At 51.0% G+C, this 22,530-nt stretch overlaps 2 protein-coding genes across 13 annotated transcripts in view; one reads left to right on the forward strand and one right to left on the reverse strand.

The window, feature by feature from the left end:
- The window catches only part of ABCC6 (ATP binding cassette subfamily C member 6), a 61,252-nt gene extending 50,178 nt beyond the window's left edge, over nt 1-11,074 (forward strand). For all 3 annotated transcript variants that reach the window (XM_081556263.1, XM_081556264.1, XM_081556265.1), the window contains 8 exons: nt 151-350; nt 2,264-2,390; nt 3,789-3,890; nt 5,168-5,314; nt 7,272-7,430; nt 7,508-7,674; nt 9,996-10,190; nt 10,492-11,074. In XM_081556263.1, the coding sequence (XP_081412389.1) occupies nt 151-350; nt 2,264-2,390; nt 3,789-3,890; nt 5,168-5,314; nt 7,272-7,430; nt 7,508-7,674; nt 9,996-10,190; nt 10,492-10,600 (1,206 nt within the window). In that variant the 3' untranslated portion in view covers nt 10,601-11,074. The remainder of the gene's footprint in view (nt 1-150; nt 351-2,263; nt 2,391-3,788; nt 3,891-5,167; nt 5,315-7,271; nt 7,431-7,507; nt 7,675-9,995; nt 10,191-10,491) is intronic.
- Nucleotides 11,075-15,918: 4,844 nt separating this feature from the next.
- Nucleotides 15,919-22,530, reverse strand: part of ABCC1 (ATP binding cassette subfamily C member 1 (ABCC1 blood group)) — a 149,859-nt gene continuing 143,247 nt past the window's right edge. For 9 of the 10 annotated variants that reach the window (XM_081556262.1, XM_081556260.1, XM_081556259.1 and 6 more), the window contains 5 exons: nt 21,672-21,818; nt 20,277-20,435; nt 19,392-19,558; nt 18,107-18,301; nt 15,919-17,545 (listed from right to left, as the gene is read on the reverse strand). In XM_081556262.1, coding sequence (XP_081412388.1) covers nt 17,437-17,545; nt 18,107-18,301; nt 19,392-19,558; nt 20,277-20,435; nt 21,672-21,818 — 777 coding nt within the window. In that variant the 3' untranslated portion in view covers nt 15,919-17,436. The remainder of the gene's footprint in view (nt 17,546-18,106; nt 18,302-19,391; nt 19,559-20,276; nt 20,436-21,671; nt 21,819-22,530) is intronic. The other variant, XR_014072939.1, reaches the window with a different exon arrangement.

The raw sequence follows: 22,530 nt of genomic DNA on the forward strand, positions 1-22,530 counted from the left end.
CGACCCATGGAACTCTGATTCTGCAAGGACATTGGAGCCCAGAGAGGAGAAGCTGCTGAACCAAGGTCACACAGCAAGCCGGTAACAACTCCCTCTGCTTCTCAGACTCTCTCTCTCTCTCTTTGTGACTTCTCTGCTGTCCCACTTCAGAGCCTATACGTGGCCAGCTCGTGCCAGCTCAGACGCCTGGAGTCAGCCAGATACTCATATGTGTGTTCTCACGTGGCTGAGACATTCCAGGGTGGACCAGTGGTCAGGGCCTTCCGGGTCCAGGGCCCCTTTGTGGCTCAGAATGACACACACGTGGATGAAAGCCAGAGAGTCAGTTTCCCACGGCTGGTGGCTGACAGGTAGGAAGGGGTCAGAGAAGACCCTATAATCCATCTGTGTCTGCTGAGAATGAGAGAATGAAACCTAATGTCATACTGTGTGGCCAGAGAGGTCAAGTGGCCTGCCTAGGGTCACACAGCGAGTTGAGGGTAAACAGAGCCTAGATCCCAGGGGTGCACATGGCTCACACTATGAGCAGATGCAGATTGGCCTGGGGGTTCCCCAGCAGCAGGTGGGCAGGAGGTACAGACGTCAGAAAAAGGAAAGAACACTCTGTTGCCTTGATGACAAAGGAGCTACATAAACATCCTCAGCCTCCTTTCAGTACTAAGCAAGAGTAAGAACACCAGCTTTGAGCACAGACAGACACGGGTGCAAATCCCAGCTCTCCAACTTGCTAGCTGGGTGATCTTGGGCAAGTCACATAACCTCTCTGAGCCTCATTCGTCAAAGTGGATTTGGACTCATGGAGTGGCTGTTGAGATTAAACAAATATACTCATAGCTAATACTTGTAACGTGCTCACCACATGCCCAGCACAGTCCTGAGCATCCTCTGTGGGTTAACTGATTTAATCTTATAGGAATGCCACCAGACAGAGACTCTTTTACAGAGGATAAATCTTAGGCACAGAGAGATTTAGGAACTTGCTTAGGGCCACAAAGCAAATATGTGGTGGAATCGGGATTTGAATCCAGGCAGTGTGATGCCAGAGTGTGAAGAAAGGCAAGCACATAACGGATGTGAATTCAGTAAATGTCAGTTCCTTCCTATTTTCTGCCCAGGTCCCCAGCCAGCTGGGGCTGGCTATGAAGCTCTGTAGCTGTGGGTAGTGTCTCAACTCTATCTGCCTTCTGGGGGACCTGCCATGGCCCCTTCCTGGGGTCCTTGCCCGGGGAGGAGGATCCTTACAAACATTTAGGGAGCACCTACTTTGTCCAGAGGTCAATTTCTGTACCATATATGGCAGGTGTATCTTATTTAACCCTCTCAACTGTAATAAGCCAGATATTATTTCATCCCACAGATGGGTAAGCCAGGGAGGACAGAAGTGAAGGGACTCCCCCAAGGTCAGCCAGCTAGGAAGTGGCAGATCCTCAATCAGGCAGATGTGGCTTCAAATTACTGTGTTTATTATGTGTGTGGACTTGGACCCTCTGAACCCCCGTGTCCTCATCTGTCCATTGGGGACAAGAGTCTCCCCATTGTGGTGTTGTTAGGAGGACTAGGTGTTATGTGCAGTGAAACCCAGAGCTCCCTGAAGACAGGGTTTTTTATCTCGTCCCCAGCATCTTCTGCATGTGTGACACACAGTAGGTGCCTAATTCGCATCTGCTGAATGAATGAATGGTAGAGCAGGAATGCAATAAAAGGGGTGCGTATTTCTTCAGCCACTCTATATATATTTGTTGAGCACCTACTATGTGCCGGATCCTGTGCTGGGTTCTCGGTGGGGACAGAGCCGTGAACGAGATGAAGTTGCTGCCCTCATGGAGCTCACAGTCTGCTGATGGAGGCCGACAGTCAAGGACAGATTAGTTTAGTTTTCGAGAGTGGTAGAAGGAAGGAGTGGTCCGAAGGGCTCTCCGAGGAGGTGATATCTGAGCTGACTCGTGTGAGGGTAGGATGTTGGTCAGGTGAAGATGGAGGTGGGGTTCAGGCAGGGGGAACACAGGGGATGTGGCTCGCCATGGCCCGGGGACAGAAAGCAGAGCTTACTTGAGCACCTACTGTGTGCTGGGTCCTGAGCTGGGCACAGGCGAGACGGGGCAGCCTGGGCCTCCCCCACCCTCTGAGCTCGAGTGGGACCTGGGTGTGGAGGAGATCGTAGCCGGGACCCTGTGGGCACTTGAACTGGCACAGCCCTTGTGCCCAGGGAAGCAGGTCCCACAGAAGGCCCCCACTGACCCCACTTTTATTTGTCCCTTCGCAGGTGGCTCGCTGCCAACCTGGAGCTGGTGGGGAATGGGCTGGTGTTCGTGGCCGCCCTGTGCGCAGTGCTGAGCAAGGCCCACCTCAGCCCCGGCCTTGTGGGCTTCTCTGTCTCAGCCGCCCTCCAGGTACTCCAGACACCCCCCTACCTGGGCTCTGGGCTGTGGGCAGAGTGGACGTGGACCCCTGCCAGGGGGACCTTCAAAGACCCAAGTCCAGCCTACCAGCCAGTGAGGAAAACACGGCTCTGCAAGAGCCGAGGCTGGACCTCGGGCAAGACTCTTCTTCCCTCTTGGAGCCTCAGTGTGCCCCTCCAAAAAATGGGCAGTAACCCCTTCCTTCCAGATGTTGTAAAGATTCATTGAGATAACGTATATAGAGTCCATTTCCAGTGTGTTGTTAATATTTTGTTAACTCTTAATAACAATATCTAGTGTCAGGTTATGACATCTGTAAAGGATGGCTTCCCTGGTGACTCAGACAGTAAAGAATCCGCCTGCAATGCAGGAGACCTGGGTTTGACCCCTGGGTCAGGATGATCCCCTGGAGAAGGGAATGGCAACCCACTCCAGTATTCTTGCCTGGAGAATCCCATGGACAGAGGAGCCTGGCGGGCTCCAGTCTGTGAGTCACAAAGAGTCAGACATGACTGAGCAACTAACACTTTCACTATTTTCACTTCTCAGGGAAGAAAAAAAAAAAAAAAAAATATATATATATATATAAACACACTTGCATACGCAAGTAGCATTCACTATGAATGAGACATTGTTCTCAGAGTTTTATAAACACTAGCTCATTCAGTGCTGCCCGCGGCCCCATCAGGAGTCCTGTTATTGTCCTCATTTTATAGTTGAGGCAACTATCTTAAGGATGCAGCGAGTAAGAGGATGGAGCCTGACTGACGGGAAGGTGCTTTTCTGTTGCATGGTCCAGAAGGCTTCTCTGAGGAGGGGGCCTGAGATCTGTGGCTCTCAGTGGGATGATGGGGAAGGGAAGTGGACAGTGGTCCTGCTGTGGAATCAGCAGGAGGCAAGGCCCCGGCATAGGGGGAGAGGTGTGACTGGTGTTAGAGAAACAGCACAAAAGCTGGTGTGGCTGGAGGGAGTGTTTGAGGGCAAGATTAGAGGGAAGTGAGGTTGGGGAGGGGTCGGGGCAGGGCTGGAGCAGACAGGGCAAGTGGGCCCTGGTAAGGACCTCGGTGTGCTTCCCAGTGTGACAGGAAATCAGTGGAGAGAGCCCTCTCTGAATGGAAGTCAGCGGGCCTGGGTCCTGCTGGGTGTCCTTGGGAGGGCTGTGTACCCTCTCTGGTCCTGTCTCCCTACCTGCTTCAAAAAGGATTGGACAAGCTGATGTCTGAGGGCTCGTTTCTGGTCCGCATACTCCAGTTCAACTAAAGGGAAAGAGGGATCCTTGTGGCTACAGTCAAACTGCCCCCTTGTCTGCCCCGGATCCCACCTCCCAGCCCCTGCCTCACCTACGGGGTAGTCTTGCTGAAGCTGTCCTGAGGGGTCTTCTCGCACCAGGTGACCCAGACGCTGCAGTGGGCCGTTCGCAGCTGGACAGACCTGGAGAGCAGCATTGTGTCGGTGGAGAGATTGAAGGACTATGCCCAGACGCCCAAGGAGGTGATGGGCGGGAGGTGGGGCGGGGGTAGCGGGTCCCATCTGGGCTTCACAGCAGAGGACGGCAGACCCAGGTTGACATCTGCCGCCGGCTTCAGAGCCCCCACCGCTGTAGACCAGAGTCACAGCCAAGGTGGCAGTCATAGTTAAGAGGGTAGGGTCTGGAACAAGGTCAAACCCTGGTTCTTCTGCTTCCTAGCTTGGGCACAGCAGGGCACTCTGAATGACAGGGGACCATGAGTAGCAGCATGATAGTAACATGATGGCAACATTACAGAAACATCAATAGCATGATAGTAACATGATAGTTGGAGGCTTCGCTGGTGATTCAGATGGTAAAGAATCTCCCTGCAGTGTGTGGGAAACCTGGGTTTGATCCCTGGATTGGGAAGATCCCCTGGAAAAGGAAATGGCAACGCACTCCAGTATTCTTGCCTGGGGAATTACATGGACAGAGGAGCCTGGTGGGCTACAGTCCATGGGGTTGGTTTTCCTGAAACATAATGGCAGCAGTGTAGGAACAGAAGAGAAACAGCAGCAGCCTAACAGTTCTGGTGTGCTAGGCAGTCATCCCACCATAAAGGACTTCACACCAGGTCCAACACACGGTAAATACGCAACACGTGTCCACTGCTCTAATTAGCCCCATTTCATGGATGGGAAAGTCAAGGCTCAAGAGAGTGGAGTGACCTGTTCAATATCACAGGAATAGTGTATGGCAGCACTGGTCACCACACGGCACAGAGTTGCCCTTTTCATTAAGAAAAAAGGAGAGTATCTACCTCTATTAGTGAAAGAATATTATTTGACAGTTAATACTGGCTAATAATGATAATTTAAAGAGTACCCAACACCATTATAATTTTCACAATACTCGATATTATTTGTTTTTAGCCTTGCTATATTCCATGCCCCATAAGAACCCTGTAGAATAGCAATAAATATGCCCACTTTATGGGGCTTCCCAGGTGGCACCACTGGGTAAAGAATCCACCTGGCAGTGCAGGAGACGTGATCAACACGGGTTCAATCCCTGGGTCAGGAAGCTCCCCTGAAGGAGGGCATGGCAGCCCGCTCCAGTATTCTTGCCTGGAGAATCCCATGGACAGAGGAGCCTGGCGGGCTATAGTCTGTGGGGTTGCAAAGAGTCAGATGTGACTAAAGTGACTTCACGTGCATGCCCATTTTACAGAGGGGGAAACTGAGGACCAGAGAGGTAGGCCATTTCATGAGAAACCTGGAGAAAGGCTCCCCTGACCCAGTGTCCCCTCCTGCCTCAGGGTCCCTGGAAGCTGCTTACCTGTGCAGCCCGGCCCCCCTGGCCTCATAAGGGGCAGATTGAGTTCCAGGATTTTGGGCTGAGATACCAACCTGAGCTCCCGCTGGCCGTGCGGGGCGTGTCCTTCAAGATCCACGCAGGAGAGAAGGTGAGCGGCTCACCTACAACTTCCTCCTCATGGTGGCCAGGCTGGGCATCACCCCAGGGTCCAGGTCCTTAGCACCAGCTCCCTCCTTCCCTCCCCATCTCAGGTCCCCAGTCTCCAGACCCACCACTCCCTCAGTGGAACTTACCATCTTCCCCAGACCAGCTTCCGTCTTGGTGAAACTACTCACCTTCTTGATGTCTCAGATAATGAAGCATCTCCCCAACTTCTTTCTTTTTCCTCTGTCATTAGTTGAACACCTATTATATGGTGGGTGCTGTGTTGAATGTTCCACGTATTATCCAGTTCGCATGGGCTCAGTTTCTGGCTTTGCTATGGCTGACCTTGAGCAAGTCACTGCATGCTTTGGTCTCAGTTTTCTCATCAGTAATAATGGGAATAATAATGTCAATCTCATAGAGTTGTTGAGAAATTTAACTGGGTTAATACATAGAAACTGAATGGAGCAGTGCCTACCTGGCACATAGCAAGTGCTATAAAAGTGTTTACTAATTCTTTTTTATTCATGATTATTTGCATTGTTACTCCAACATCAAGCCTAGCATCATTCCATTTACAGATGCCTAGTCAGGCTGCTTCATTGAATCCCTGAATTCTTCTCTACCCACCCCACACAGTGGCACTTTCTTTCTGCCCTCCTCCCAACTGCTCCAGGCCCCCTAACCTCCTGTTTCACAACCTCCAACCTGTTTTCCTGTGATCTTGATTTGAGCACGTCATTTCCCTGCTCCACACCTTCCTCCCTCCTCATGTCCTTCTGGTAAAACCCAAACTCCTGAGCTTGGCATTCAAGGCCCTACCCAGCTATCCACTTCAGTCATTATCCTACAAGGGATTAGGCAACATTTGTGGAGCAGTGGCCTCTAGGCCGGATGCGTACATGGTGGTGCCCTTGGAGAGGTTACAGTCTGGTACTTGGTATCATTCAGCTGGAATCTTCTCCCTCCCTGAACTCCTGCTTATCCTTTGAGATTCCACTCAAGTATCCCTTCCTCCATGAAGCCTTCTCTGATCAACCTCCATCCCAGGCAACATGAACAGCAGCTCCGTGCTTACCTCCATTGCTGCAGGGCCAGAGCTTGATTACAGAGAGGGCTTGTTCATCACACTGTGTTAAAATTAAGTTTACTCAAGGGTGCTATTTCCAAGACCAGATGGTGAGCCCTTTGGGGCAGGGACTCCTTAATTTCTGTATTCCTGGTGCCTTAAAGAGTGCCTGTTATACAGTGGGTGACACAGATGCTTCATTCATTTATTAAACAGTGTTGTTCCCCCACGAAATGTCAATGAAGGATGGGGGATGGATTAAAAGATGGGCTGGCAGATGGAAGGATGAAGGATGGATGGCTGGGGTTGGGGGCTGGATGGAAGGAAGGAAGAGGCATGGATGGAAGGATGGATGGATGAATAGGATGGAGTGAAAGGAGAGATGGAAGAAAGTATGCATTGAAGGATGGTGTATGGAAGGAAGGATGGACAGATGAAAGGATCAGAGTGTGGTTGGAAGGAAGAGTGAGGGAGGGAGGGATAGGAGGAAGGGGGACTAATAGAAAGATGGGACAGAAATAGATGACATGGAATGGAAGATGAGGATGATGGAGTGGTGTGGATGAAAGGATAGGAAAGGATGGAGGGATGAAGGAGCAGAAGGAAGGGTGGGGAAATGAATGAAAAGATGTGAGAGATATATCAGGATGAGGGAAAGATAGAGGAGAACACACAGACGGTTGGATGGATTGATGAAGGGGTATATGGACAGGTGGACAGATGGAAGGACAGATTGGCAGATAGAAGGATGGATGCACAAAGGATGGTGGATAGATGGATGGATCTTGGGTGCAGGGTAAACATCTAGCAAAGATATGTCCAGGAACCCTCTGTGGCCTGCCTTCTGGCCAGGACTGGTTGGAACAGGCCATGCCATCCCATCCCCTGGCAGGTGGGCATCGTTGGCAGGACAGGGGCCGGAAAGTCCTCCCTGGCCAGGGGCCTGCTGCGGCTCGTGGAGGCGGCTGAGGGTGGGATCTGGATCGACGGGGTCCCCATCGCCCAAGTGGGGCTGCACACATTGAGGTCCAGGATCACCATCATCCCCCAGGTGAGGCCTGGGGAGAGGCGGGCAGAGATGGGAGATGTGACTGGGCCCAGCTCTGACCCGCTATCCCTCCTGGCCAGGATCCCATCTTGTTCCCTGGCTCTCTGCGAATGAACCTCGACATGCTCCATGAGCACACGGATGAAGCCATCTGGGAGGTCTTGGAGATGGTGCAGCTCAGAGCCACGGTGGCCAGCCTGCCCGGCCAGCTGCAGTACGAGTGTACCGACCAAGGCAACAACCTGAGGTAGGGTCGCCCCAGCCAGCCAGGCTTTGTGAGGTGCTGGGGGAGAGGCAGGTGTGGCCAGTGTCCCCACACCAGGGTAATATGCCCTGGAAGTCACCTCCATAGGATTATCATATAGGATTGTCAACCCTGTTCTGTTTGTAACTTCAGTACAAATCCCATCCCTCATAAGCAATTCCAACTCTAACACAATCTCTGAGTATCAAGTTTCTCTTTCCTAAATTTGTTTCTAAATTTCTTTGGTGGCAAAAGCCAACCTCTACTGACCCAAGGCAGTTTATGTCTTTATTTTTCTCACTCAGCATTTATTTTGCTACAAAAATACTGTGTTTGATATTGGACGCTAACCCCATTCTCACTGGGATTGTTAAGTAACATATGACGTATGCCTTTAAAAGCTTTAAGAAATTGTAGTAAAATACACATAACATAAAGTTTACCATCTTAACTATGTTTTAGTGTTCAGTTCGTAGTGTTAAGTACATTTACATCATTGTGCCTCCACAACTTTTTCATTTTGTGAAATGGAAACTCTGTAGCCGTTAAACAGCAATTCTGTATTCTTCCCTCCCTCTGGCCCCCTTTAACTTTGTTTCACTGGGTTTGATAATTCTTGGTACTTCATTTAAGTATATTGGATCAATTCTTCTCGCTTGGTTCTTGTCTTGTCATAGCAAAGAATTGAAATGACAGACCAGGACAGCTCAAGCAGGCAAGATTTATTAAGCAAGTAGGACTCTCTCAAGACAGGAGAGCAGATCAACCCCCATAAGAATGGTCTTGTCTCAGTTTTCCTTTATATATCTCTTGTTATTTCCTCTTTGGTGGTTCCTGGGGCTTGATTGGTTGTGCCCCATGCAAATGAGTCATGAGCCCAAAACCAATCAGGGAAGGGGTTGTGTTTTCCCTCTGGGCTCCAATTTCTTATGCAAATGAGGCATAAGCCAAGACCAATCAGGGCAGGGGCTGAGAGGAGGACGTCGTGCAAATGTAAATGAAGCATGAACTTGACAGGTCCAGTCAGGAAAAGAAGTGTGAGTATGTTCTCCCGTTGTCATCTTGGACCACCATCTGGGGCCCTGTTTCCCTATTCTAAGTACCTAGCAAGTAGAATATTATAGAACTTGTCTTCCTGTGACTATCTTATCACACATAGCGTAATATCCTCCAGGTTCATCCATGATGTAACAAGTGCCAGATTTCCTCCTTTTTAAGGCAGAATAATATTCTGTTGTATGAATAGATCACATTTTTCTTATCCATTTATCCACTGATGGATGCTTGGGTTGTTTCTACATTTTGGCGACTGTCAATAGTGCTGCTGTGAACATAGATGTGCAGGTGTGTGCCTTGTTAGAAAACAAGACACTCTGGATTCTTCAACCCGCCTGACCCAGAAGGTGTTAGGGTAAGGGCCCATGGGTGGTAATGGCAGTAGAGGGACAGCAGAGCTTGGTGGTCAAGAGCATAGACATAAGTGGAGGACCTTGGGCAAGCTATTTAATCCCCTGTGTTTCAATTTCCTGTCTGCAAAATGGGAATAATAATTAGAACCTGCCTACCCATGAAAGGATTGAACAATACATGTAAAGTTGTTGACACAGTGCCTGGTGTGTAAGAAATATTCATTTCACTATTCATTTTAATACTCAAAGCTACAGTCTCACTAATCCCATTTCACAGAGTTGGAATCCGAGGCTTGAGACTTACCAACTTGCCTGGCTTTTAAGTGGTGAATCTGGAGCAAGGTCCAGGCACCTGACACGCACAAGGCCAGTCAGTCCTGGTTCCCTAAAGGGTTCACTCAGAGTAGAAGCTGAACATGGCAGGAAACAGCCCCTCCAGGCTCTGGGAGCTCAGTAACTGCATGTCCTTGACCCTCAACTTCCTTATCTGTAATTGGGGTAAAAGAAGGACTTACTCTGTGATGATCACGGCTTTTACGTGATTTAGCTCGTCCTTACAACCTAGTGAGGAAGGATTCTGTAACGTAACACCCACCTTTGTGGTCTCCATGAGATGAGTCAGTATCCACCAGCACACGGGGTATGTCTGGCACACAGTGAAGACCGTAGAATAGAGATATAAATAGCCATTCCACAGATGGGGAGACTGAGGCACAGAGGCTTTGTATGACTTGCCTAATGTCACTCTGCCAAAAATGGCAGGATGAGGATTCCTATAGACAAGGGGACCCACAAGTAGGGACACACCTCCCTCGCTCCTGTGGCTGCCGTGGGGAGTGGGGACACTTGTGGGCACGCCTTGCAGGTCAGTCTTGACCTGCAGACATCTGGCCTGACTGTCCCACTCCTTCCCAGCGTGGGCCAGAAGCAGCTCCTGTGTCTGGCACGTGCCCTTCTCCGGAAAACCCAGATCCTCATTCTGGACGAGGCCACGGCTGCTGTGGACCCAGGGACCGAGCGCCAGATGCAAGCTGCCCTGGGGAGCTGGTTTGCGCAGTGCACAGTACTGCTTATTGCCCACCGCCTGCGCTCCGTGCTGGACTGTGCCAGGTAAGCCCCCCCCACCCCACTCCATGTAGCTGGCACTCCTGCAAGCAGAGGAAGGCATCAGGGTTTAGAGCCAGAAGGGCTGTGGAATACAAGTGCCCATTGTACAGATGGCAAGACTGATGCCCACAAGGGAAGGATGAGCCCGAGGACACATGTCCAGCAGATGCTTCCAACTGGGTCATCAGGGTCAAGAAGCTACATAGAAGGCCAGACTCTCTCAGAGCAGACATGCTGGGCATTCAGAGCAACTGAGTCCGTGGGCTGGAGTCTAAGGAGCTGCCTGTCTCTCTCTCCCCTGCAGGGTTCTGGTCATGGACGAGGGGCAGGTGGCAGAGAGTGGCAGCCCAGCCCAGCTGCTGGCCCAGAAGGGCCTGTTTTACAGGCTGGCGCAGGAGTCAGGCCTGGTCTGAGCGTGGCCCCTCCATCCTCCTCTGGCCCCACCAACCCGGAGATTCTGCCAAGCCCTGGAGACGTGCTGACCTGGGGTCATCAGTGGCCCCGTGGAACTGAGTCTAGACTCCTTTCTACTCTCTGGGAGGAGAAAGTGCCATATCATTCCAGAGCCAGGAGGACACAGCCATCCCATAGGTCGGCCCGATCAGGGCCCATCCAACCCCTTCTATCCCAGAACCAAAGTCAACAGCAGCTCTCTGCCCTGGCTGCCCCACTGGACTCAACTGAGGACCCCCAAACCTGCCTGTGCCCAGGCTCTACCACAGACCAATGAAATCAGAATCCCTGGGACTGGAACAATGGTGTGTGTACCTTTTACAGAGTACCCCTTCTATTTTGAGATGATTGCAGATTGACAAGCAGTAAAAAAAAATATAGTCCAGAGAGCTCCTGTATACCCCTTCCCCACTAATAGTAACATCTTTCTATTTTAAGTGTAGCTGATTGACAATGTTGTGATAATTACTACTGTATAGCAAAGTGATTATACATATATATATTATTTTTAATATTCTTTTCCATTATGATTATAGGATATTAAATATAGTTTCCCTGTGCTATAAATACATCAAAAATAGTCATAAAATATGACTATTTTAACAATATTAATTCTTCCAGTTCAAGAGCATGGAGTATCTATTTCTTTGAACCATCTTTGTTGTTGTTATTCAGTCACTCAGTCGTGTCAGACTCTTTGCAACACCAGGCAGCATGCCAGGCTTCTCTGTCCTTCACTATGTCCCAGAGTTTGCTCAAATTCATGTCCATTGAGTCATTAATGCTTTCCAACCGTATCATCCTCTGCTGCCCCCTTCTCCTTTTGCCTTCAATCTTTCCCAACATCAGGGTCTTTTCTAAAGAGCTGGCTCTTCAAATCAGGTGGCCAAAGTATTGGAGCTTCAGCATCAGTCCTTCCGATGAATATTCAGAGTTGATTTCCAGTTAGGATTGACTGGTTTGATCTCCTTGCAGTCCAAGGGACTCTCAAGAGTCTTCTCCAGCACCACAAATTTCCTTTATTAATGTCTTAGAGTTCTCAGCAATATGAGCTTTATTCCTAATTATTTGGGGGGCTGCAATTTTGAAAGTTTTTTTTTTACATTCCCCTTCTGACGTTTCATTGTTGGTGTAAAGAAATGCAACAGATTTCTGTATGTTAATCTTGTATCCTGCTATCTTGCTGAATTTATCAGTTCTAGTAGGTTTTGTGTGGAGTCTTTAGGGTTTTCTATATACAGTTGCATATCATCTGCATATAATGACAATTTTACCTCTTCCCTTCCAATTTGGATTCATTTCTTCTTTTTCTTGTCTGATTACTGTGAATAGGAGTCCCAGTACTATCTTGAACAGAAGAGCTAAGAGTGGGCATCCTTGTCTTATTCTGGACTTTAGCAGAAAGGCTTTCCAAGTATTCTGTCAGCTGTGGGTTTGTCATAAATGACTTTTATTATCTTGAGATATGTTCCCTCAGTACCCACTTTGACAAGAATTTTTCTTATGAATGGCATTTTGTCAAATGCTTTTTCTGCATCTATTGAGGTGATTATGTGGTTTTTATCTTTCATTTACATGGTGTATCACATTGGTTATGTATGTTGAACCACCCTTGTGAACTTAGGATAAATCCCACTTGGTTGTGGTGTATGATCTTTTTATGTGTTGTTGGATTCAGTTTACTTATATTTTGTTGAGAATTTTTGCATCTATATTCATGAAAGATATTGGCCCATCATTTTCTTTTTTGGTGGTGTCTTTGTCTGGTTTTGGTATCAGGGTGATGATGGCTTCATAGAATGTCTTTCAGAGTGTTCCCTCCTCTTCAGTTTTTTGGAAGAGCTTGAGAAGGATAGGTATAGTATGTTTGATAGAATTCACCTATGAAGCCAACAGTAACATCTTAAAAGACAATAGCTCAATATCACAACCAGGAAATTGACATTGGTACAACCCACAGATCCTGTTCAGATTCCCAGTTTTACTTGTACTGTGTATGTGTTTACTTTCTATGCAATTGCATCACCCATACAACTTCCTGTACCCGCCACAGTTGGGATGCTGCCCACTTCCATCTCCACATAGACCCCTCAAGTTGCCGTTTTGTAACCACACCCACCTCCCTCCCACCCCCGTAATCACTGGTGTGGTCCCCAGCCCATGTGATTTCAATGTGTAGCCAGGACTGAGAACCACTGCTCCATCCTCACCCTTGAGCTCCTGAGAGTATCTTGTCTTGTCTGAACAGATGCACAAACCACAACCCACACAAGGCACAGCCCTCTCTAGGCAAAAACCCAGCACGCAGTTCAGTTCCAAAACCGAGATGCAAGGAGCCAGGTCTCCTGGGCCTCACCGGGAGAATTTGCTCAGGATTTGGAACGTTTCATCCATTTGTTTATCAAAAACCAAGTTCTGCCCCAGCAGCAGTTGGAACACCCAGGGCATTTCTGGTTACACTTCTGCCTACCAAGTGCCAGGGGGGAGATGCTGTTGGAAGGCCAAGGTCAGGGATGTCCTGTGCCCCCTGTGTAGGATGGTCAGCAATATCCCTGGCCTCCACCCACTCGAAGCCAGTAGCACCCTCTCCTCTAGTTGTGATGAAACGGTGACTGCCCACTGAGTCACTGATCCCTGGCATCATCAATAATCCACCAATACTTGGGCACTGGCTGTGTTAGTGTGTCAGAGGAGACTGTCGACACCCACCTACTTGCCAGGACACAGCCTGCCTGTCCCACCCAGCTCATGGGGTCCATCTTGACCTAAGATTTTCAGCCCAGAGTAATCTAAACCCAGCTGCTACCTCCCCCTTTTCAGGATGTGACCAGAAGTTCATTTTGACAACTTCAAAATGAGGTGGGTGTTGGCATCTCTTGCCTGCCCATCATGCCAGCCAAATGTCGTCATTATTAGTGATTTAGCTCCATTGTGCAGATGAAGAAACTGAGGCTCGGGGAGTGTACGTGACCTGGCAAGGCTCACCCAGCTGGGAAGTGGCAAAGCAGGCATTTGCCCCTGGGCCTAACGCCAAAGTCCATGTCATCTCAAGTGGGTATCCATCCAACTGCAAGATGCGGTGACATGCAGGAAGGGACCAGACAGCACTGCCTGTGTCTCTGCCTGGAGCTGAGCCACCTGCCGCCCCGGGAGAGCCCCCATGGGCAGCAGCTGTGCGGTTGGCACTCTCCCTTGAAGTCATTCCAGGGCCACAAGAGCCTCCTTCATGGAGGGGAGTGTTTTGCCAGGAAGCCGAGTGTGGGCCATGGAACCAGCACCCTCGAAAGCCTGCTAACAAGACTGCTGTCGGGCGCACCCCATGGCTCCTTGGACACCAGCCTGCCGGCCACCCGGGCCATTAATCCCCCTGCCATGGGTCCTGCCAGCAGCGCCTGGCTGGCAGGCAGAGACAGTGAAGAGGCAGGAAAGCCACGTACAGACCTTCCTTGGTCAGTGCCTCTCTCAGTAGGTCCTTTAACCTCACCCGAGTCCCACTGGTCACTGCCAACACACAGCCCAGCTCTAAATGCCTGTTGCCCAGTTAATCCTCACAACTGGAAAGGGAAGTTATGTCACCCCGCGCCTTCCTAGGATGCTTTGCTGAGGAAGGCAGTATCATGAGGCCCCTTTTACAGATGAGCAAAATAGAGCCTAAGTTGAGATTTGAATCCAGGCAGGCTGGCTCCAGAGCCCATGACCTAAGTACTGCCGCACACCTCTCCGCACACTTCTCTAACATCAGCTCACGGATAAGAGCCAAGTTCCACTCCAGAATCCCTCCCATGGGAAAGGGATCTTCTTCTTGGGCAGAGAAGGGAGATCGGTGCATTTGTGTTGGCTGTGCTTTCCCTGGCCCCAGCACAGTACACAGCATATAGGAGGGGTCAACATATACCGACTGTATGACTGGATGGATGGAGGGAAAGGTGAATAGGTGGATGGATGGACAGACAGATGCTTGAATGCACGAATGGTATCACCACATATGAAGGCATCCTAAGGGCTAGGCGTATGCTGGGTGCTTTACCCCAATCTGTTTTCATCCTCACAACCACTTGGTCAGGTGGATACGAGGATCCCAGACCTACCAGTAAGGAGGCTGTGACTCTGGAAGGGCAAGTTCCAGGACCCACTCTGGGCTCAGACCCAGTTCAGAGAATGAACTAGCCTCCTCTAGAAGTGGGCGTTCAGCAAGGAATAGATTACAGCCCTGCTCGCACAGAGCTGCCACTGTCAAACAGGGAAGAGAGCAGGAGATGCCAACAGCTGGGGGAAGAGGGAGGACCCTGAGGTTGGAAGAACAGCAGCGAGGTGAGCAGGCAGGTGAGCCTGGGGCTCCTCTCTGGGCCAGGTTCCCTTTCCAGGGGAGAGCTGTGCAAAGCACTGACTCCAGACCTGACACGCAGCAGATGCACAACCAAGTTGGGTCCCCCTTCTCCTTCCACGGCACTGAGGCGCTCACCTGGAAGAGCAGGTGTGCAGGGCCCCCTCCTCCCCTTCTTCAGGGTTAATGTTGCACCTGCCCCTCTTCATCAAGTGGGTGAACTTTAACCACAACATACCCACAGGCACACGCGGGTCCCATGGCCATGTGGGATCTGACCCGGGATTTTAACACTCAGCATCAGGCACTGAGACAAACACACGAACATCTAAAATCAATCCCTCACCAGGCTCTCACACATGCCTCTCATTCTAAGGGTGACAACCTTGCAGCTGCTTTTCCTTGAGCATCTCTACCCCCCGCCCCCCCCAGCCCCTCCGGCAAGGCAGCCTGGAGGGAGTGGGACACCGTCATGCGGGGGTAGGGGGGAATGCGTTCCATTGGAAGGCAGATTCTTAACCACAGGACCACCAGGGAAGCTCCCAAGAGAAATTCTTGCCACACATGATGCTTGCCTTGCCTATGTCTTAGAACCCGACCTGGGCCATGCACGTAACACCCACATCTGTGTTCATCTTCAAAGCAAGCCCAGGAGGCAGGTATGATCAGCCCCATTTTACAGATGAGGCAACTGAGGCATGAAGACTAAGTGACTTGCCCAGGGTCACACAGCCTGCAGAGGATGAGGGCAGGACTCAAGTCTGTCCACCATGCCACACTGAGTCCCCACCAAACCCCACCTGCTTCTTAACCTCTAGGTTCCCAATTCCAAGAGCTCCCGCTAGAAACAACACACTTGCCAAGAAGAAAGGACAGCAGCAGACGAGAAAGTGCCCTATCCTGACTGTTGGAGAGAGAGCAGGAATCCTCACTAGAAAGAAAATTGAACAGTCGTTTAGAAAGAAATAAAATATTTTTTTTTTTACTGCAAATCATTTGCAAATGTTCACGTTTCCAGTGTAAGTCATTACAAAAAAATCCCCAAGAAACACTTGGTTTATCTAATGTGAAAGAAAGGTTTAACTTACAAAAAATAAATATATATTTCCACCTAAAAGGAGAAAGATGCTTCTCTGGTTTGAAGTCAGCAATGTAATTCACATAGCGAGCATGAATAGCAACCTCTCTCTGCTTTTTGGGTCTCACTTTGGTCTCCAATCGAGGGACCTACAGGGCTGAGAAGACAGGTCCCAACCTCCAGATGCGGGGCCAATCTGGCCATTCCCTGGGATGCTGCTCCTCGGCCCAATGCTTCCTCCCAAGAAATTAAAGTCTTGAGACTGTTTAGCTCCCTGGAGCAGTACTCTTAAAAAAGAAAAAGAAAATCACTGACACTTGTGAAAAGGTCCTTTTCTCGTCTCAGAAGAGACTCAGTAACCGTAAGTCAAGTTATCCACCGTGCCGGCCTTGACGGTGAACCAGTAGCCCCCGGTGAGAAACTGAAATCTAAGAACAAGGAGGGGACTCACGGGGCTCTTTTCAGTACCAGCTGCTCCCACCTGGAGGGACCAGGGCTCTTGGCTTAGAACGCTTCGTAACTGTGAGCAGATTTTCATTCTCGGGCACCTGGAGGCGTAAACCCATTCTAGCTGTGAGTAAAAAGACAGAGGGAGGAAGGCAAAGACTGCGGTGGGTAAGGAGGTGAGCAGCCAAGGGGGGAAGCCGGCACTGAGAGGCGTCCCCCAGCCTGGAGCTCCAGGGCCGGTCACCTGGAGTCCAGCCAACAAGAAGCGCCGGGAGACAAAGCTGCCTCTGGCCAGTGCAGCAAGTCCTGTTGGAGGCAGGGCTGGGAGGCTGGTTCCCACCGTCTGAGCACCTGGTAGACCAGATGGCTGGTGAGAGGGCCATCAGTGGTCCTTGGGACACTGCCCAAGGGTGAGTGTGAGCTTCACCCGGCCCCTCACCTCCAACTGCAGCCTTGGGGAGACAAGCATGTGGGGAGAGCCAGGCAAGGACGGAGAGGTGCCGGGGACCAGCGAGCTTCTCCAAGGCGCAGAATCCACAGACTTCGGCTGGAGAGACCTGAGGCAGTTGGCTGGATTTGGTCACTAGCAGATTTTACGCAACTGATTTCTCTGGAAGTCTGGCAGCCCAAACGTCCCCACAGAGCAAGGAGAACACGCATGCCCTCCCGGGGGCGTGAGAACGTGTGTGCATCTGCGGGGGAATAACAGAGCCAATGGCGTGTGCACTGTTGGGGGGGACTGCATCCCAGCGTCTCTCCCGTTTCCTCATGGCCAGTTCCAGGCAAGGGGCCAGACGGCGGCTACTCTGTGTGGGTTTTGGTTTTGGGGGTTTTCATTTTTTTTTGGTTTCAGTCTATGAGAGACTTGGGTTCCCAAGGATGCTGACTCATCCCTGATTGCTGGCAGGTCGGCCCTGCAGTTCTGACCAGCTGCACCCGCTCCGGGCTCACACCAAGCCAGCATCTTTGGCCATGCTGTAGAAGAGACCTCTCCGCTGCAGGAGGTCGGAGGGGGAGCCCCACTCCAGGATCTCCCCTTTGTCCAGGACGATCACCCTGCAAGGGAGGGACGCAGACGTGAGGCGTGGGGGAGGGGCTGGCACCTCGTGCCCCAGGAGTTTACCTGGGCAAGTCCCTGCTTTGGGTCAGACCCCTAACACCCCCTACCAGGACTGCTGCAGTAGCTGGCCACTTGGCTGCCTGTCCTCAACCCCAGTTCTAGTCAATGTCCTGTGATGTAACCTTCAGTACTCTCTTATTGCCTTGTGTATTTCCCTCCCAGCACAATTCGCTTTTATTTGTTGCTGTGTTTATTGTCTATCTCTGCACCCAGCCCCCAACTAATCCGTAAGGTCCCTCAGGCAGGCTCCTTGTGTGACAGCTCCCAGTTCGGTCCCCAGTGCCTGGAACAAGGCCAGGAATGTGGCAGACAATCCACACATGTGTTAACTTTTGACTGAGCGATGTCAAAAATGTCTGGTACTAACCAGGACAAAGAGACACCGGGGCTGTCACGAGGCATAAGGTCAGTGTTGCATGAATGAATGAATGAGTGGGTGAACGGGGTGGGTGGGGTGGACCGTGAGGCCTGGAGGCCTTCTGTGCCAAGGGCGTCACCTTGTGTAGTCCATGATGGTGTTGAGCCGGTGAGCGATGGTGAGGACGGTACAGTCATCAAATTGCGTCCGGATGGTGGACTGAATGAGGTCGTCCGTTTCCAGGTCCACGGCCGCCGTGGCCTCGTCCAACACGAGGATCTTCGTCTTCCTCAGCAGAGCCCGGGCCAGGCACACAAGCTGGCGCTGCCCAACGCTTGACCAGGAGAGAAAGATCAGGAAATGAGTGTCAAAACCACCCCTGACGCTGAGCCCAGGCCTGAGCTGAGAGGAGGGAGAGGAGACCCTATCTGCGGCTCAGACCAGGAGGGCACTTCCACCCCCTACATCCTCGCCCACATCAGCCATCACTAGTCGATCAGAACGGTCTTCCTGTTGAGCTAGAAGCAGTCTCAGATTCATTCTCAACACAGAGCTCAGAGGTGATAGCCAAGATATCTGATCAGTTCAGTATAGCGAGTGTAACAATTAGCAAACTGGCCCCATATCTGTGCCTTCTGCAGGGCCTCTCTCAGTGGACTCTGGACTTGACCTTGTGCCTGGCTTTGGCCACTGGGATGCTGGCAAACCTAGAGGCTTGGAACGGAGATGCACACCAGGGTGCGTTCACGCCTGCACTTCTGCCATCACCGTGACAACCTGCCTGGGCTGGTCTGCCAGGGAAGGACGGACACACGGGGCAGAGCCTAACGGCCCCAGGGGAGGCCAGCTACAATATCCGCCTGCAGCCAGCGGCCCCCACCCACGTGGGTGAGCCAAGACTAGCAGAGCCGCCTGGCTGGCCGCCCCGTGTGTGAGTGTCCGCGGCTCTTGGTGAGCACACCTGAGGGTTGGTGCTTGGTTGTCATGGTGATGGATGCAGTGCGAGAGGCACAGGATCCCTGCTGTGCCAGGCATTACTGCTTTAGTTGCTGGATCCTGGGTGGAGCCTGGCAGAAGGGCCAGGCAGCTGGGGCCATGGGTGGGGGAAGGGAGGGCTCAGAGCAGGGCTATTTACTGACTGGGAGAGAAGCCTTTCCAAAATGTAACTTCACTCTCCACTGAATGGACCTGGTGTGAGAAAAGAGCTGTTGGAATCATCCTGGTTACACTTCACGGTAAAAATGAGCCCAGAATGAAACTCATTATATACTGAAACTTGAGGCCCAAGAGGTTAAGAGACAAATGGCTCACACGGCAGAGTTGGAACTCAAGCCCAGGTCTGAACCTGATGCAAATAGACAGGACCTACCCAACGCCCCAACAGAGGTGATGAAGAGGCCCGGCTGGGCATCACCCTCGCCTACCTCAGGTTCTCCCCGCCTTCCGCGCACTCGTGGTTCAGTTTATCGGGAAGGGCCGACACGAAGCCCTTCAGGTGGGCCAGCTCCAGGGACGTCCAGACTTCTTCATCCGAGTACTGGCTGAATGGGTCCAGGTTCATGCGGAGGGAACCCGAAAACAAAACGGGGTCCTGTTTGGAGGGAAGACAGCAGACGCGTGAGGCTCAAGACACGGTTGGACATGGGTGGGGCAAACAGGTGGGATGTGGAAAGTTCTTGCCAGAATTGTTCAAAATGGGGTTCTGGAGTTCCTCCGAATCACCACTTCTGAAGATGTCAATGATGGGGAAAAAAAATTTGGAAAACTCTAAGTTAAGGGAAATAAAACAGATTTCTTTCTCGTCAGATTTCCCGGAGCATTCGGTACACAAACGTGTTGGGAACTTTCTGGAAGCAAGAACCAGCATGCAGATTAGGGCAATTCCTAATTGCAAGGTACATGGATTCCCCTCCGTCTCCTGCCTCCAGATAAGAATCTGAGAAGAAATTTATGGCAACACAACACTAAAAGGCAACATATTATGCAATCACCACCTACAGGAATCAGTCTAGAAAATTCATCATTCTCACCTAGTTCTTGGGAGGGAGGGTAAGAGATTCCTGTCCTGCAGAGAAGCCAGTGTCTTAACTGGATGCTGTGAGATGCTTAAGACACTGCCTACTGGGGGGCAGGAGTGAAGGAATGAATGAAACCTACTTAATTCTCCCTGTTATTTATATGCGAAGGGGAGATTCCATGAAGAAACAGCATAATTTCAGTAAAAAGTCATGAAAATCACAAAGTAGGAACAAATGTCCATCTGTTACGAAAACACACACGCGTAATACTTTCAGTGTGACCTTGCCCACCTGGGGGATGATGGTGATCTTGAAGCGGAGGTCGTGCAGGCCGATCTTGGCAATGTTGATGTCATCAATGATGATCTCTCCCTCGGCTGACTCGTTGATCCGAAACAAGCCCAGGGTTAGGGATGACTTCCCGGCTCCTGTCCGCCCCACGATGCCAACCTGTGGGGCAGGAAGGGCCCAGGAGAAGTGGGAATGCTGGTATCTGGGCTTACCTCCCACCCCTCAGCATCCTTAAGTACCAGCCACTGAGCAGTTCAGTCATCTGGTCGACCCACCCTCCTCCCACTATATCCACTCCCCTCAGCAGCTTCCAGAGACATTCCTTTAGGGGCTGTTTTGGGCAAAGGTCACGAAGGACTTCCTTCTCTCTGCCAGCTCTTTTTAGAAATTAAAATTATAATCGGCTCCTTTAATAAGTTATTTGCAACTCAAGATAATATTAAGTAACAATCAAATGGTTTTTCAGTTCTATGATGGTGAGTTTCCCCCATCCTGAGGCGCTGGAATATCTCAAAGGTTCAGGAAGATGCCCCTGTATCCCAGCTGAGTGAGCAGAGAGGTCACGGGTATGACCTGGCCTCCACTTATCCTCTCGAGGGAACTGGGCTCCCCACTTAATGGCTAATGACTGACGTTCCAGGCAGAACTCTCCCCTTCTCATCTGGGCTCCGGAGAGGCAGGCTCCTCCGCCCTCGGACGGCAACTCACAGGGCAGCCTCATTATGGAACATAAGCCAGAAAGCCTCCATGAGAACACCGCCCACTCTGTTCCTCCTCTTGTTACAAGTTGGAGAAACTCTCTCATGGGAACGGAACATTCTGGGCCTCATGGTAGGGCGTTTAACAACTCCTCCATGTTCAGAGAAGAAAGAAACATTGGCCTCTGGCAAATGGCCAGAAAGATGCTTGGTCTGATTCCTCAGGAGGGTCTGAGGGTCTCAGGGCAAGGACGTCTTCTAGGAGCAGTGATACCCTTGAGCCGTCCCTAGTAGTGAGGAGGACATCTTTCTATTCTAGAGGCCTAGGGGCCAAGGGGGCACATGAAAAGGGGAGGAAGGGATTGGTCAGTGAACTGGGAGGCTCACGTCTTATCTAGAAAGAGCCAGGCAGGGAGGATGGGCCTGGTGCTGCCAGAAGTTCTGCTCTTTCAAGAAAAGCAGGAAATGGATTTTTTTTTTAACATAAAACATTCCAGATTTTTCAGTATTGGCAATTAAATTTTTTCCAAAACGTATCTCCTCTGGTTCCTGGGCTACCAGTCTGCAGCCCCATTGGGACGCTCTGAGCAGATTTTACTGCCAAAGTCCCACCCCCTCCACCCTGTGGTTTGGGGGCAGGGACAGCCTGGTGGCAACCTGTGCCCCCCCAGATGGGTGGGGGTTGAGGGGCACCCACCTTCTCCCCGCCATCGATGGTGACGTTGATGTGCTTCAGAACCAAGTCCAGGTCATCTCGGTACCGCAGGCTGTAGTCCCGGAACTCCACTCGGCCCACCTGTGGCCAGTTGCTGGGCGGTGTCATATCCTCAATTTGCCAGGGAGCCTGCAATGACAGTGGGCGGTGGGTGGGTGTGAGGAGTCTGAAGTTCGTCTCACGTGCCCCAGGGCTCCACGTGAGCGGCCTGCATGACTCCTCTGACCTCACGGCCCCCTCCTTCCCACTCACTGCCTCACTGCTCCGGGCACTGACTTCTGGACTGTTCCCTAAACACACCCACGTGTGCCGCTTCTGGGCCTCTGCGCTTGTGGCTTCTTCTGCCTGGAACATTCTTTGCCAAACTACCCCTTCGGCGTGCTTGACTGCTGTGGATCCCAGGTTAATGCAACCACCCTCCTATCCCTGGGCCCCTCTTCTCTCACATTCCCTGTGTCCATTCTCTTTGAGAGCACTTACCACCTTCTGGCATTTTAAGCAAGTATTTGTTTATTCTGTCACCTACACCACTGGAATAGCTCCTCTATGAAAAGAGGTTCTTTTATTTGTTCACTGCTACATCCCAGAGCCCAGAGCACGTAGTAGGTGCTCAATAAACATTCATGGACTGAATCAATGCATGAGCGGTCTCCTTTAGACAGACGCAACGCTAAAGGTGAGCTACTCCGAAGGCTTTGAAGGCCTGGAGGGTGACAGTAAAAGCAGCAGCCAACACTTAAAGGTCACTCTATCACATTACCTCCTTTAATCCTCACTACAATCCCAAGAGCAGAGTCCCTTCCTATCCCCAGTTTACACACGAGGAAACTGAAATACAGAG

The sequence above is a fragment of the Giraffa tippelskirchi genome, chromosome 13, assembly GCF_054371585.1.
Source record: "Giraffa tippelskirchi isolate mGirTip1 chromosome 13, T2T-mGirTip1v1.2.pri, whole genome shotgun sequence".
Taxonomy (NCBI): Eukaryota; Metazoa; Chordata; class Mammalia; order Artiodactyla; family Giraffidae; genus Giraffa; species Giraffa tippelskirchi.